Genomic DNA, 17,746 nt, shown 5'->3' on the forward strand with positions numbered 1-17,746 from the left:
CGTAAATGTTGCCAGCTGTTAGCTCCGGTGTGGCTAACAACAGCGCTAAGCAGTTTCAGTTCGTCTGACGTTCTCTGTGCATTGCTGCTATTTTATCGGCATTGTTGTCCGGTCCAACATAGTTATATGTAACTATAACTGTTGAATGAATTACTAATTTCCGTGCCTGGAAAAGAATGACGCTGTTAAATGGAACGTTAGATGGGCACACGGACACTTTTGCGATGAGTTTACTGGTCCGGCGCCCTTGAGGTCGGATAAAGCTGGATGCGGCCCCCGGACCAAAATGAGTTTGACACCCCTGATTTAGAGTGTCCAAATTGCCTAATCCCAATTTGGACGTAGGTGTGTTACCAATCAGCACACACCTACGTCTTTTAAAGAGACACACACCTACTCTGATGTGAAGAGAAACAAACAAATAACATAACTTGCTTTTTTTTTTTCCCTCCCTTAAAAAACACACCAGGGACTGTCAAATTGCTGTCACTAAACTTTGTGATTTGCCAAACTATGAATAATTTGTACATAAATTAAGTGAGGGGTAATGAGAAATGCCAGGCCTCTGTGATGAGAGGAAATGGAAAAAGCAGCAGTGGCCAATCAACTCATGAATATTGGAAACGGAATCAACAACCTCACCTAACGTGGGAAACACGCTGGGATGAAAATCCCGAACGCACGAGTCAATAAGCTCCCACAGCTCTTGTGTGTGACCAGCTGTAAATTGAGGGGCAGGGGCTTCTGGGTGGACATGTGGAGATGTGCCAGTAAAGATAAGATAAACTGCTCCATCTTTCCTAGCTGGAGGGATTCTGTTCCGTTCCTCGGATTTTTCTCCCGAGCTTTGAAGATCTAATTCCTCTGATCTGTCATGCCTCGCCTCCCGTGCTGCCCAGTGTGCCTCTGCTCATGAGCAGGACAATGTGACAGCAATCAAGCCGGAGCACAGTGTGAAAGTCGGCGCTTTGGAACAGGCAGACTCGGCTAATGTATATTCATTAAAAGGAAAAGGTTGCGATGAAACGGGTCTCAGTCGGCTGCAGTTCAAGGTTTGTCGTTTTTGTCCAGATTACCTCGTTGCACAAGTGTAAGAAAAGAAAGACATATTTAAGATATTTTTCATTTATTTCTGCAAACTGAGTGCAAAATACTGTTTCATTTGGAATGCATTGACCAAAAGGAAGACAGTGAGAGATCCTCTCTGCTGAGACTCCAGTGGATCTAGGTTTTATTAGGTGCTGCTGGTTGTTGGTCAGCAGTGGTACTGAAAGTGTGGAGACTAGGGCTGTAAAGTCAAAGTCGCCTGGTCGACTAATTGGTCGACACGCTGTGGCTAATTGTGATTGGTCGACTACATTTTTTTTTTTTATGGTGAATTTCATTAGGAGGAAAGTACCACATGCTATTAGGGGTGCTTACGGCACCCGTGCTTCACATGTAACAGCCTGTCTTCAGAGAACACCCCCTTGTTTTCCACTACTTTAGTTTAGTCCAGCCCAGTGGGTTGTTGTCGCTCCGTGGCTCGTGAGAGACAGACAGATTAGCGTTGCCATTAATTAGACGTGAATTTTGAGCTTTTCATGTTAGTCTACGGTCAGTCCTCCTGTCACATCCATATCAAAGACATCAGCAGTGTGGCAGCATTTTTCAAAAGTAGATGACGGTAAAAAAAAGTTGAATGCAAACTTTGCAAGCAACAGTTTGCTTTTCACAGCTCTACTACAAACATGACATATCATTTAAAGACGCTAAGCTAAGGTTGCTCCGTCCGTTTTGAGTATGAACATATCAGAATTATTAGCATATTTCAATGTTTTAGTCTAATAATGGTTGATTGGTTTTATAACTGCAGGCGCACCCGCTCGTAACAGCTGCAGCGTCCCGCGGTCTATTTGTGTCTCGGCCGCGAAGCTGCGCTGTTCAGTCTGGTTCTGTATTCCTCAACAGTTAATGTGCTGATATTACTAGTTATTTTCGGATATCACGGGCTATGATATTGCGCAGATGAACGTAATGCAAAACGCTGTCAGAGCCGTCAGACTCTGTTGAACTCCAGCCGCGGCTGCGGGTCTTTTCAAAATAAAAGAGCCGCACCCGCAAAGTACCTTTTATTTTCAAAATAAAAGAGCCGCACCCGCAAAGTACCCCCCGTCGATTAGTTGATTTTTTGGTCGCAATTTCAGGGCTTTAGTTGACCAAGAGTTTCTTTGGTTGATTACAGCCCTAGTGGAGACCCAGACAATATTACAATAATCTCCTTATGCTCCCACATCCTCTTTCCGTCTTCAAATCTCAACCTCCCCTCCCACACACTGGGAGGCACATCAGCATATATCTCCCTACAGTCTGTGTCTCTGCTACTGTGGCAAATCAATTCTTAATAAACCATCCTTTGCTATACCTTTCATTTCCGTCTCCTTAAAGCTGCAGGGCAAATCAGCCTGCCAAAGAGGATGAGAGGGGGGAGCAAGCAGCTGACGAAAGACACACAGTGTGTGTGTGTGGGGGGGTGAAAACAACGACCCATCCCCTACAATTAAATTAACAAATCACTGTTCTTAATTAATCAGGGAATTTTCAAGCACAACTGTGGGTTTGAGACGTGACTGACACTGCTATAGTCGGTGCTGCTGTGGTGGGAAAAAACACGGGGAGGTAAAGGAGGAGAGGAAAGGCAGATAAAAGCTCAATAAAAAAAACTCTCTGCAGAGCTCCCTGAGCAGAATAGCGAGGCTGTTACCCTTACCCCCTCTTTGGTTTCCTCTTACTCCCACTCCTTTATATCCTCATTATTACACCCGTTCTCCCCTCCCACTAATACAATATATATATCTCACCTTTCCCCCCCATCCTTCACTCTCTACCCCTCTTTTCCACTTCCTGCTGCCTCTGAAAACTCTGTTTGCTAATGAGGTGCAGGATTGACAGCTGGATTACACCTTCGCTTTCTAATTCTGTCATTTCTGTGTTGAGGATAATCACCAGACCAGGGCATCGCCGTCGTCCTCTCGGGACAGTCCTCGATGTATGTGTGTGTGTGTGTGTGTGTGCGAGAGTGGGTGTGTGTTATCAAAGCCCGTACATGTGCGGCGCTCTATTGTGCGACTAACCTTTTCTGAATCCAAATTCACGGGGCGGACAATAAAACACTCGTTATCTCCACTGTACACTGTGACCAACAACATGCCACTCATTATGCACACCCACCACTACTCTGTAAAATGGTCCATAAAGCAATGAATGCGACAGAGTAAACCCATCTCCCTGCCTGTCCAAGTCCTGACTCGGCGCCAAGACGGTATGAAGCACCTGTCTGCAAGCGACTCGTCCTTTTTTTTTTTCTCTCGGAGATGAGCAAACCATGTGTACTCCTCTGAGTGTGGCTGCTCCTCTCAGCGTTCTCCTCATCCTCATCCTCACCCTCCCCCCCCCCCCGCCAAACTCCCTCAGAGGAGCTCTGCGGCCAAAAGGATTCACTTTGTTTTTGATCATTCACAGACTCAGATCTCGACAACTTATCTGCTTCTCTACAGTCTGCAAGGCCCAGAGGAAGAAGAAGAAGAAGGAAAAAAAGCGGGGCCTTTTATTACCCTCGCTCTGTGTCTCCTCCTCTGATGTGCTGAAAAAGACAATAGATAGATAGATAGATAGATAGATAGATGGGGAGGAGGAGGAGGAGGAGGAGAAGAAGAAAGGGAATCTGACCAGTGTGCTTTTAAAAGCACGGCAGTCCCAAGGCCTACAAACTGCTGTTCGTCCGCCAGCAACAATATTACAACACCCTCTGTAGCCCGACAAACACTTAAAAGCTGCGCTGTCACACCTCAAGCATTCAGCGTTTGACACACAGTTGGAATATCAGCGAAAGCATAATTGTACTCGGGCTGTCACATTTAAGGAATGTTCACTGAGGTTAATTAAAGTGACTTAACAGCGCAGTGTGTGGTGAGTGTACTTCCTGTCCTGTAGATTGTTAACCGCAACGGTTACAGCTCATATAGAGTGGTCCTGTTGCACATATATGTGAGTTATGGAGGTCTACTTACATACTTTAAAGCTCACATAGAGTGTTCCTGTTGCACATATGTTAGTTTTGGAGGTCTACTTACATACATTAACTTGTTTTTATGGTCACAAACCTCCTAGTTGCTGTAAATGAGCCGATAGAAATCTCTCCTTACTGAAGCGTGCATCAGCCGCGATGTTTCAGACTGAAATCTCACCACCAGAAGACAGACTGTGTTGTGATTGGCCAGCCAACGAGAGCTTTCCCAACTGTCTTGTGATTGGTCAATACCTGGAAGTGACGTAATCAGCATGTCAGCTCTCAGAAGCACAGCTCCCCCCTCTGGAACGGTGGATGCACTGCTACTCATTATCAAAACATTGTTTAATGATGTTTAAAAATGGCTTCATCACGACTCCTCGCGGCAGTCCCTTTTACGGAGCCAGAGTCAGAAGACACTGTCGCTCGTGAAACACCTGCACAACGGACGTTCTTCTTCTTCTGTGGTTCAACATACTCAACCGGATGTGCCCGGACTAGCACCCGGACCAGGAGGGTCCGCTGTTCAGGAGAAATTCTGTTTACGTAACCAGACCGGGTTTTTACAGAGATCACGCTGAGCCAGAGATTACTTAATACAACACAGCGTTGTCAGCAGTGGCTGAACTGTTTGTTTTGAACCTCCAGGGCTTCATGGACAAGGTAATGGTGCAGATACACACCAAAAAAACAGCGTTAATTGGAACTTCCTTCCTATGGTCGCATTAAAAACAGCAAAATTAGTCAAGTTGTTGACAGCAAACACTGCAGCAGCAGCAGCATCACATCAGCTCTTAAATGGCCTTGACACCTTTTTTTCCCCCCATCTCAATTCAAGGTTGCAAAGTTGTGACGTGGCTCGTCATCTTTTTTTTTTTTTTACGGTGGCCTCGCTCCCACCACGGCGTCTCATTCATGCGATTATTGCAACAGCCACTGTATTTTAGAATGACTGGACATGTTCCCGCTTGAACTGAAATGAACATAAGTTTATCTTGTGGATGTTCGGTATGCCTTTGACTCTTTGGAGTCGGGAAATAATTCCCTGCAAATATAGAAGTTATATATCACAAAAATGACTCTTCTTGCTCAGTTTGTTAAAAGCAATTACATCCTGCGGAATTCTGGAAAGAATTTTTTCTCTTTATGTAGCACAGCACCACCACAGTGTATTTGAAATAAAAAAACAACACTGCAAACAGACTTCACACAGACAGCACCGTGAACTTCACTGTAAAGGTTAGGTGCACGTATTCTGTGAGTGAGAAAGTGTTAACTATTTATACTCCAAGGCGAGACAGCCATTACCGCGGCTACATTGTTCAGTTTTTGACAACTCCTTTGACAAAAAAGGAGATTAACACCAGATTAATTAAAGGCGCCATATGTAAGAATGTGGCCAAAAACGGTTACTACATTCAAATTCAAAATACCGAGGTCTTTGAGGTTTCGTTTTCTGACATAACTGGCAACCCGTGGTTGATCGGCAGCAGAGACTCTACTGACTGCAGTGATTGGTAGACGGCGATAGGTGGCGCCACATGCCAAAACATTATTTCAAAACATAAACATGATTTGCAGTCTGCTAAATATTTTTATCAATGCGAATATTTTGGCTGTACTGAGTCTCTGTGACATAATATTAAGAGGATTTTATGGCCAGTTGCTTTAGATTTATTACATAATGCACCTTTAAATAAAGCAACCAGCAGCATCTCCTTCAGAAAATAAAGTCTTTCAGTTCAAATCAGACTGCTGATATGTGTCCATCTTTGGGAAATTCACACACATACATTACAGCATTAAATGACAGTGAGGCAGATTTAATGCTCTAGTAAAACCTGCTACACCGTAGTGTCTTCAAACGCAAAGGGCAATGCATTTTCATCCCTCCTGCTCGTAGCTCGCTTTTGTGCTATATTTACTCGCATGCATTGATTTTGGCAAAACACCAAACTGCAAAGTTTGCCGTAGAACATTTGAAGGAAAAAAAAAAAAAATAGAAAAAAAAATATGGGTGCCCTACATAGATGCATGCTCTCATCACATCCGCACTCATGAAAAAGGGGAGCTTTTAATAAGTCACATTAATATTTCATACTTTGGAAGCACTGATTGATAGGTTTAAGTTGAGCCACGCAGCAAACATCAACAAAATATTGTCTCATCTTCTTAAGAGTTCGACATTCCTTTAGTGTCGATCAACACACTGGAATATAAACGAACGCCGCACTTATCGTCTTGCACTAAGGACTCTGCGAAACGCCGAAATAGGCAAGTGGGTCAGAAACATGTCATTACGTTGATAAAACAGAACGCACGGTGTAATGAGAATAGAAAGCAATACTTTCTGCATTTATATTGGTTGCTATTAAACCTTACTTTTGTGTTATAATGACTCAATTCACAGCACAAAGGCACCGAGTTATACAAGTAACAATTTACATTTTCTAAGTTTATGTATGTCATTTATTTAAAGGGGACATATTATACCCTATTTCTCCAATTGAAACGAGTTCCCTGGTGTCCTAATGACCATGTCTGTGACATGCTTTGGTCAAAATACCTTAAGGATAAAGCACCATAGCAGTTCAATCACCCTGCCAAAACAGCCCTGTTCAGAACACTTTGTTTAGTAGTATCTCTTTAGGTCCACCTTAAAGGTCCACCTTAAAACCTTACTATCAGCCACAGAGGCTACTGGGAGCTAACAGCAGTTAGCATTGGGAAAACTGATAATTAGCAGGCTCTAGCAGGCACATTGCCGTCATATATAACATGTATCGACTGGACAGATAAATCCTCTAAGGCTGGAAGTTTGTGAAGAACTCTGCGCTGCACTGTGGAGCCAAGAATATAACTTTTTCGTGGACTTCCCAGACTTCTGGTTTTGGACTGCCCTCGCAAGCACTCTCACATGTTTTACGGACAAAGCGGAGCTCCGCGAGACACCAAGTCCATGAATTTAGTGCATTGTGATGTCCCAGTGAGTGTGGAAGTCAAAATTGCGTGTTTTATCTCCTGTACTTAGACTGAGGAGGACCACAAATACACGAGTAAGTCATCTTTTTTCACACTTTGCTGACTGATAGGACCCAAAAAGTCCTAAAAATAAAGATTTAAATAATTAAAAAGTTGATTTTGCATAATATGTCACCTTTAACTTTTTTAGAATAACACAAAATGGGTTGTCCACTGTGCTCCCTCACACGAATGTGGAGCTGTTGCAGGTGCCTTTAATATAATATACATCTCATCTCACACATTACCGTTGCTCATATAAGGATCTCCCCGATGGGAAAGTCAATCACGATCAAAAAAAGCCAACATCTATCTTTACAAGAATGATCAGAGGGTTTGTAAAGATCAGAGCTATTCTGAAAGATCCCTTTGTTAGGCCCTTATTAGCTTTTAGCCTGTTGTGTAGCATGGGCCCGGTCACTGAGGGACTCATCATTGTCTTTGATTAATTAACATTTCTGGCACTCTCTGTTTGTCGACCCTCAACTCCGCCGCTTGGCGTCTCCCTCTGGCCTCTGTGTTCTTGCACAGCTTCCTTGTTCCGAGGCAATGATTTCGACTGCATGCTGAACTTAAGGAACGTAATGGGGAACATTTGCAGGGAGTTCAGGACACAATTAGTGATTACCAGACAGTCGTGTCTTCTGAGGGCTTCCATACTCTGTTTCATCCTTCCTTAACAAAGGCGAGGGATCTTCAAGCAAAGGGAATAGCACATGAGGCTGTGTTGCTCGTGGATTTGTCATGCCCACATTCTCAGAAAAGACCCTACCCCCTCTACATGGTTGATAAGAACAGCGTGAGAAACGGACACAAGTCTCCTTAATTAACAATAATGATCTGATTTCAGCTCAGTTAAACCTAGCAGGCGTGGACAGATAATAGCGAGCCGAGTTAGAGGTGAGGATAATGGAACGTTTAGCATGTTCTGGTTCTTTTAATCACTGGTACGAGATGTTTTCATAACAATGGCTATTAAAAAAAAGGCTTTTAGCAATTGACTTTAATTATGTCATATAACAAATAGTAGAAAACTTTTTAGAGGATCTGCTGCGTTTTTTTTAATTTGCCCAAAAAGTGATAGAAATTGACACTAACCACAACAATGTTGTCACCGTGTCTCCTCCACCACCACCACCACTGCCAGTATGTATTTGTCACTGCGCACCAGCTAAATATAAAGAGATGGATCCCTGCTAGCTGAATCATCACTTTAGCAGTTGCCTTCACAGTGCATGCATTTCTAACTGAATCAATTAGGCTCTGATTAAAATGCTGCCACAGACAAACAGTGGCAGTGGAGAACTAAGGAGTGAGTGGGCAGGAAGAGGACACCACAGAGTTTGGGCCCGGGCCCAAGTTATACTGGAGGAGCAGTCAGTCAGGTAGTGGAAATCTGGGTAGCATTTATACGAGAGTGTCACGAAGGGTTTTTGTTTATGCATTGCCTTGCATGAACGAGTGTGCTCGCTTCATTAGGATAAAGAACCCTTATATATCCTGGAGCCTGATAAAGTGTCTTTATTCATCCACGTCACCTTCGATCCCCCCCAACTTGAAAGACATGGTAAGGCCCCGTCCCAATACCTCCCATAACCCTCAATTTTTTGCCCTAACCCTAAATTTTGTGTGTTCAACCCTCAAAATGTAGTGAGCTCTGATGCGGGCTTAAAACGAAGTGGAAGATGAAATGGGACCGTATCTATGTTCCCCGGGTCCTATGTTCCCCGCTTTGTATGTGACCGGGGAACATAGGACTATTTCTCTAAAAAAGGGTCCTATGTTCCCCGCTGTTCACCCAAAGGGTCCTATGTTCCCCGCTTTGTATGTGATCGGGGAACATAGGAACCTAACCCTTTACCCTGGAGCTCCACACCCAGGCTTCCACAAAGTGGGGAACATGGGACCTTTTTTGGGAAAAACGGGGAACATAGGACCCGGGGAACATAGGTATGACCCCGATGAAATGACCCATGATGCTTTGCGAATTCAGCGAGCCGGCTGATTTTTTTTCAACAAAGATGGCGGCCACATCTGCAGAGGAACAATTTTGTTGTAAGAATATTTTTCGCAAATAAGCGCGTTACAATGTCGAAATGTTATGGAATATGTTGGTTTGATATACATCCAGAGGATCGTTGAGCTTTGAACACTAATGTCACAAAATAACAGACGATTTATGAAAGCAGCTAGCTAGCTAGCTAACGAGGTAGCTAGCTGCTTTCATAAATCGTAGCTTGCGTCTATTTGCAGAGTGCTTCGAGAGAGTAGTAGCACGATCCACCGGTAGAATTGTCAACATGAGACGTAGGTTAGCACGTTCGCTACGTTCCCTGCGCTAATTTGCATATAGTGGTGTCCCAATTCCATAGGGAAGCCACTGCCCTCAAGGAGGGGAATTTACTGTTGAGGACGCTCCAAACCAAGTGGAAGTTTTAAGAGGTAGAAATGGGACAGGGGCCTTAGTGTGGCTCTCAAGCAAAGCGAAAAGAGCCGTGTAAAGGTAATCTTTATCCCGCTGGTCTAATCCCCGTCAACCACATCTTAGCAAAAGAGCAGCCCCGTGGACGCTCTTGCATCACTTTTGCGACTCATAACAAACTATTTTAGCAGCGACAGCAGGGGGACACCTTACAACAGCTTAAACACAGTCCGTCTGACATTAACACAGGGAAACAAAAACAGACAATATGTGTGTGTGTGTGAGAGAGAGAGTGTCTGAGTGAGGAAGAGAGAAACAAAGAGCTAACAGTGCCCCCTTGTCATCTTACAGCCTTCACAGCGCGTACAGACCATCTGTGCGTTAAAGAGCTCGAGTCCGAGCACGGTATTCAAATGGCTTTAATGTCTTTGGGAGGGCCATAACCTTGGTCCTGCAGGAGCCCAGAAGCCCAATCATCCCGAGGTAGGAGGTCTCTTAATGTACCAAGCAGATGACAGGGATGCAGAGTTCATGCACGCGTGCACACACACACACACGTACGCAAAATTCAGGGTAATTCAAACTGCAGGAAGTCACCCCCATTTTTCCCCTACACACATTCCGCTGCCCTCCCTCCCTCCGCACCTCCTTTCAAAACAAAAGGGAGAAGATGTCAGAAATCTCATTAAAATATAATGGCCTCCACCCGCTTTCTTTCTCTTTTTTTTTTTTTTCAACCCTCTCCTGCTTGCCTTTCTAACGACCAGCTTGAATAAACCTGGAGGATATCCACGACGACACACACGGCCACGCACCGGACAGCAACCTTAGAGCGCGGCGTGTTCAACCACAAAAGCACGCACACACACACAACTGTTCAGCAGCGTGTTTTCCACAAGCCTAACAGCCTAATCAAAAACAGCTCCTGCAGGTGTAACACCCGCCTTCACTGCTTATCTCATAAACCACTCATGCGTGGACCTTAACAGGGAGAGAAACACAACCATAGGACTAAATCATCAATACGAGCCTCTCTGGAAAGTCCTCATACAACTCTTTCAGACTACTGGACATAATACATCTGCTCTGAGGTCAAACATTAAGTAAATATGTGTCAACTGACTATTTGTAACTGCTCCCTGGAGTCAGATTGGCCCTAAAGGAGATCATAAAGGAGAACCTTCGGGTGCATCCGTATATGTGTGTCTTCATCGCTTCGCAAATGTCTTCCTCTTGCATTTCTGTATTTAATAACCATGAATAAAGGATGCGCCTGTGCCTGTCACCGGGAATGAATACCCTCGCAAGAATTAGCCATAAACCATGTAATGGATCAAACAGATGGCAAAGCGAGAAAAGCAATTTGTGTTGTTATTCCGCATTAGAACAGAGATTTGATTGTTATTATGAGAGCAGTGGCGGGGGGGGGGGGGGGGGGGGGTTGCGGAGATAGAACAACAGCAAGAGAGAGTCAAAGACATATAGAACTTTGTCAATAATGTCAGATACCATGACTCAAAATATTTTTAGACAGAAAAACAATGATGTCAGGAAGATGGCAGCCGTTCTGCTATCAACCCAGACAAGACAGAGTGAGTGTCAAGAGATTTTGGGGCGAACGTTAAACAGGAATCCAAAACAATCTAATTCTGTTTGTGGGTGAAGAGGAGGAGAAAAGTGTATTGTCCATCCCTACAGAGTGTGTTAAAAGAAGAGATATCTTTTATTCAAAGCTCTACGAGTGGGCTTCTGTCGCCGCATCAGCACTACAGAGAACGCGTGTCAAATCTGCTTTTGGGAAGAAGGAAAAGTACATGGGGAATATAAAGTTATTAATTAAATACCAAAGGAAGGCAGAAAACCTTGTAGGTTTATTTATGCTTCTGAAAAACGTGTTTTTTTTTTTTTCTCGTGTGAAAAATAGTTAGGTGCATTAAATTGAGGGCGAAAACTACTGTGAACTTCTGCACTTGCAAAGTTGGAAAGCTGACGTTCTGAATACAAAGCCTGCAGCTAAGTAACAGCTCAGCTACCGGGTTCTAAAGAATCACCTAAAGCCTCGCAGGAAAGCTTCACCGACCAATGCAAGCGAGACTCATCACCTCGGGCCATGTGTGTGCCCAGTGGAAGAGGTTTTTGGTAAAAAAAAACATCCTGAAGAACATTGCAGCGCTTTATTCAGAGGTACAATTGTATCAAATTCTTGTGGTTTTTTGTTTCCATCCTGAAGCAGGCAACAGTCAGAATATATAACAGTCACCTATACAATGTTTTTTGTGTTTTTCATCAGAACTTACACTTTTATTCATCAAAAGAGTTGCAAAATGAATAGAAAATATAGTCAAATATCATTGACAAGATTAGAAATAATGATTTTTATTCCAAATAATCATTTTACCCTTTCGTCAAAGAACCAGCAAAACTGTTTTCGGCTGTGCTAACAGGGTTTTCAAGGGTTTTCTAATCATCCAATAGCCTTCACAATGTACCATTATAGAACACTGGAAATGGGCCTCTATACACCTATGTACACCATTAAAAAACAGACGTTTGCAGCTAGAATAGTCGTTTACCACTTTAACAATGTATAGAGTGTATTTCTGATTCATTTAATGTTATATTCATAGAAGAAAAAGTGATTTTCCTTCAAAAATAAGGACATTTCTAAGTGACCCCAAACTTTTCGAACGGTAGTGAGTGGTGGCACTGAAGAGGGAGCGACTGGATCCAGTTCAGAGATGCAAGGTGTGTGTGTGAGGAGGTACTGATAATCTGATAATTTGGTTTAATCTACTCTTACATGAGGTGGTATGAGTTCAAAATATGCCATTATATAAGCATTAAAGACACCTAACGTGATTATTTCTAAGAGTAACAAGGTGAAAAAAAGTCCCCCCCAAAAAAATACATATTTCGTGCAATAGAAAGTGCAATAACACAACGGTGTGGCCAAGGACAGAAATAATCATCTGAATACATACAGACATTCAAGCCATTCAGCAGTGACTGAACAGATCACCTCACCAAAATGAAAACCAAGCAGTACAAGTGCTCCGAGAAAACAAATGGACAGCAAAGAAAACCTTCAGTATTCCACAAGTGAAAGTAAGCATCCTTGCACAGAAATGCACTGACAAAAACAAAAACGCGCCACAGAATGTATCAAAACTGCCTTCCGCTCTAACCGCTAACGCAAACACACTCAAACCACAGGAAGAAGTATAGAAAGTGAGGGCTGCCCACAACCGCCAGTAACCAAAAGTGCAAAGTCAGCAAAGTGGGCTCACTGAGCTGAAACCTGACTTTCCCCTGACTTTGGAGAATACAGCGGTAGACAATGAATGAATGAATCAATGAAATAGACATTAGCAAAATAGGAAATAGGTTTTAATAACAGAACAATAATTGCAAAACAGTTCATCTGTATGTGTAATAACAGGCAGCCATAACAGACCCAGTGGAGCGTGACCTCAAATGATGCCCTAAGTGAGAGAGTGGTAAATAAGCCATCATGTGCTCTCATACAAAAAAAAAACAAAACATAAAATGCAGCATTTCACCCTCAGCTGCTGTATGGTTTATTTAAATATGTTTACATGTAGAAAAAAAATGGATGCTACTTCTCACCCATTAAAATCCATTATCTAAACCCTGCTGGGTTCTGTATTTACTTTAATACTCAAAGTGTCACTTATTTACTGCTAAAAAGCTAATTTAATTCAATATGCAGCACTAGGACACATACAAGTCAACTTATAATCAAAACTTTGTGTCCCTTTTTTATGAGTTTCAGACATTAACTGTCATAACTGCCAAGAGTTTTATATATGGAGATACATATTAAAGATAAGCAATTCACTCAGCAGGAACGATGCAGTAATGTTTACCAATGACGCTCTTTTTTTAATCAGAAACGCAGCAAATTTCCAAGATGGGATCAAAAAAGGCAGTGCTCATGAAAGGAAGATTAATCGAAAGCAGAGTCGGGGAAGATTGGAGATGACTTACGATAAGGGAGAAAATTAAAATAGCTAATAAATGAAATGCATTAGAGAAACATGGAAAAAAAGGCCTTTTATTTAGCCAACGCAATGCAATAATGACACGGGAACCATAAAAAAATGCAACGTGCCCTGATTTAGTCATAGTGTGACCAAAGGCAAGTATAAAGACAGCCAAATTAGCTTTGTTTTTAAGCTTTTTTCATGATTAAAAACATGATTTCTGATTGTCTTGGCTTCTTAAATGTAAATTATCAGTCAAACTGAATAATTTTTGGTTTGTGGAAAAAAAAAACAAGACGTTCAAAAACATCGTCATTTCCAGGTTTGGCAAACACTGATAGATGTTTTTTTTTTTAACACTTTCTGACATTTTATGGACCAAACGATTAATCGAGAAAATAATCGACAGATGACTCTTTTACCAAAATAATCGTTAGTTGCAGCTCTAGTGCTCTGACACGATTTCAGATTGACTTAAAATTATAAAAAGTGAAATCTAAGGCTCTCCTCCTCCTCCTCCTCCTCCTGCTCCATGCTGTTGAGGACCAAGCACCCCCCCTCCCCTTATCATGGCCATGGTCCTAGATCTGTCCTTCCCATTATTCCCCTGATGGCTAACATGAATATACAGTACATATATATATATATGTTCATGTGTGTGTGTTAGAGAGAGAGTGCATGTGTGCATGACTGGGTGTCATTACTCCAGGCCCCATATGACGGTTTTGGGTTAAACAATGTTATTATTAAAGCCCTTCCAGAGTCGCTTTGTGCCCCCCTCCGGTGACACCCTTACCGTCTATAAATCAAACCGCCTGAGCCCTGGCAAGTCATATACCCCGCGTGTGTGTGAGTGTGTCTGCGCGTGCACATGTGTGCACGTGCGTGCACGTGCGTGTCTCGCCACAGCAGCTGTACTCTCCAGATGCACGTGGAGACGACGCTGCAGCTGTCACGGCAAATATGAGCACCTAACTTTTAGCCCTTCAACAGATAACAAATGATAAATGTTTAAACTATCGTGGTTTATTTGGTGTGACTGCACAGCAATATTTGAAGCAAAAAAAACAAAGTGTGCAATCAAATCACACTAATGCATCTGTTGTTAGTAGTTAAATTGATTTGCAAATAGTGGAAAAAACAATCCCGCGACACGTCAACAAATTAGTTTATGTCGGGAATGAGGAGACACAAAGACAATTCAATCATCACCCTGAAGGATGCTCTTTGCAAGAAACGGCTCCCCGTGCAGGCACCAGTGGCTCTCTCTGTGATTGTTTGTGACTGTGTTGACACCCCCTGCTGGGCTGAAGACATCACTACCGCACTTAGAGCAAATCCCACCCCACATTCCCTGTCCCACATCCAGCCGCATATGGATACCATACACTTAAGTTAATGAAACACTCAAAGCTGATACCTTTTCAGACTCGTATCACTCAAGCAAACTGACAGACACAAAATGAAAAGATGAGTTGAATTGGGTAAAAAAACCAAAACAATGTACCCTAACACAGTACATCTTTAATCTGTAAATACTTTACGTCCACGTGCACATACACACACACACACACACACACACACACACTCCATAGAGAGAGTCTAGACGGCTGCATTCACGCCACGTCTCTCACGGCTAAGTAGAGTGAGAAATATACACTGAGCAAGTTGACCCACAAAAGAGCGATTGTGCGCCCTGCAGCAAAACAATACAGCTTAGCTGAGCTATGAAGGGGGGGGGGCAACATCGGGATCAATACAGAATTGCAATTAGTCCACATTGGCAGGAGCAACGCTAGATTAGACGCAGGATGTCGATTCCATTTCCTGCACTATCGAGAGGGGCCCTCCAACTCGGTCCGGTCTACGTGTAATCGCGGGTAACAACGTGTTAAACTGCATAAATGTGCAGATGATGTGAGACAGCAGTGATTGTGTCAATGAGGAGGTGAAAATAAGGAGAAAACAAACACGGATTTGTGTGGTGACTTAACTGAACCCCGCTTACACCAGACTATAATAGCAGAATTTTTCCCCCCTCAGTTGTGGAACTTTCAACATCCCCACAAGCTGAAAACTACAGTACCAGGAAACCACTGTGGACTATCTCCTTTCACACAGTCTCACCAGCAGAGATAAGGCTCTTATTTGCGCTGTCGTCGATCGATTTTAGCAACAAAAAAAAAATGTAAAAGAATACCACAGACGTCAAATTAAAGGTCCTACCTTTAAGTACGCCCTGGCCTTGCAGTACATCCTTTGAAATCAGCACAGAGTAGAAGCTTTGAGAGAAGCCCGGTCGGCAGGGACCTTTGGCAACAAGCTCCCCATTATTCCTCTGCAAAGGAGAGAAGAGGACACACAATGCAAAGACGTCAATAAACACGGCCTTCGGAAATACTCTGAAATGAAGCACCGTATACATTATATGTACATGTTTACATATAAATGAGGGGGGGGGGGGGGACCTCACACTCTTATGATGAATGTGACACAAATTTGACTGTGTAACAAAGCAGCAAAGTATTCAGATGAAATGAAAGTGTTTTGGACTCGGGATTAAGTGACACACACACACACACACACACACACTTACAAGTCCCCACTTTGCTTAATATTAAGAAAATTCACGAGAGCATGTTTGACATGATTTTAGCTTGATTTAAGGCATGACTTAGTGGGGACCTGAAAAAAGTCCCCTGTTCAACATGAGTTCCCCTCTTTGTGAATGTGTAACGACGCCAAAGTCCTCTGTTCTACTGGTTGACGAGTGCACACACACACACACACACACACACACACACACACACACACACAGCAAAAGAAATATGCAGCATTGTCTCACTTCACACTGTTAATCTAGCAAAGAAAAGGAAGGTCCAGAGGGTTAGAATGGTTTGACCCACTACAACCACTTAAGGGCGCGTGTACACACACACAGACACACACACACACACGGAGAGGGATGGAGACTAAAAAGAGGAGTCATCAGGGACTGATCGCTTGAAAGGGAATAAAGCAGGTCTAACATGTTCGATGCCGTTTACGCCCCCAAAAAATGTACATGAGAGCAGTGTTTTAGTAACAAAAGCAGCCAAAGCCAAACGCTTCTTGGCGAGACGCTGAGAATAATCCACAGGCGCCGACTTCATTCTCATTATTTTTTTTGAGGAAACGATGAGAGGAAAAATTGTTACAATTTGGAATTTTTAACTTCTTGCTTGACATCGCTTTCCGTCAAGGAGAATTTAAATCACTATGTGCCATCACTGCTGCTGCTGCTGCTGCTGCTGCTAAATTACGCACAGGGTCTAACATACTTTAAAAGGCATCACCACTGGCGATCAAAGTGCTCAATGCTCTTAACTTGAGTGAGACGCAGCAGAACCAGCCATGAACCCGCATCCATGTAGATCACTTTCCCCCCCACACACACACTGTAATTCATGATGGGACTAATTAGCGTACTTGCAGGGGGGGGAATACAGCTGCGTCGCAGCAGCCCCTGTTCCCGACTCCGACTCCATCCGCCTGTACGCGGACTTTGAAATCTCCCCTTTGCACCTCACACACGCTGCGCCAAAATAAAGCGAAATCTCACCCAGAATGTGTCGAGAAGAAGGGCTGCTGTCAGGACCAGAGCCAAGTCAGTTCTCATGGTGGCGTGTGTGTGTGTTCTTCTGTGCGCGCGTCAGAAGGGCTTCTGCCTGCCTGGACGAGGAGGAAACACAGAAAGACACAGGGTTCGCTTTCGATTCCTTCCTTCCTTCCTTCCTCCGGAGGATTTGGGGGTGTTTTATTCCCGTAAGGTCCGTGGGTTTTTGCGGCTCCGCGAGTGTTGCTTGCTTGCTGCAGCTCTGTTGTCCCCGAGTTTCCCCGGCTCTCTCATCTGCAGGTGAGCGCTCCAGCTCAGCACCAAGGCGCAGCCAGCGTCACTCTCTCCAACCCCTCCTATCGCCCGGTGCAGGAAAACTCCCCACACTCACTTAAAGAAACACTCGTTAGTGAGTGAGCTCGACAGACACGGAACTTGTCCACTTCAGTCACTTATTTGCAAAAATTTGGCTTCAACATGTTGCCTTTAATATCTTTAATGAATCCATTTCCCTGTTACTAATTATCGTGTGTGTGTGTTTCTAATTATGTTCCAGCATGGTTGTGTGTACACTATTACATTGTGGTGGATTATTATGAGGTTTTTTGTTTTTTTTGTAATGTTTTCTTTTTATATATATAAATACTGTACATGTT

General features: G+C 43.3%; 1 protein-coding gene across 1 annotated transcript in view; it reads right to left on the reverse strand.

Annotated features, from left to right (window-relative positions):
* The window catches only part of LOC310931514 (cadherin-4-like), a gene marked incomplete at both ends in the record, with an annotated part of 340,574 nt that extends 323,421 nt beyond the window's left edge, over positions 1-17,153 (reverse strand). Inside the window, 2 exons of the mRNA XM_083894688.1 lie at positions 15,722-15,833; positions 17,097-17,153. Coding sequence (XP_083750814.1) covers positions 15,722-15,833; positions 17,097-17,153 — 169 coding nt within the window. The remainder of the gene's footprint in view (positions 1-15,721; positions 15,834-17,096) is intronic.
* Positions 17,154-17,746: the final 593 nt, after the last annotated feature.

The sequence above is a fragment of the Microchirus variegatus genome (genome assembly GCF_963457635.1).
Source record: "Microchirus variegatus genome assembly, chromosome: 9".
Taxonomy (NCBI): Eukaryota; Metazoa; Chordata; class Actinopteri; order Pleuronectiformes; family Soleidae; genus Microchirus; species Microchirus variegatus.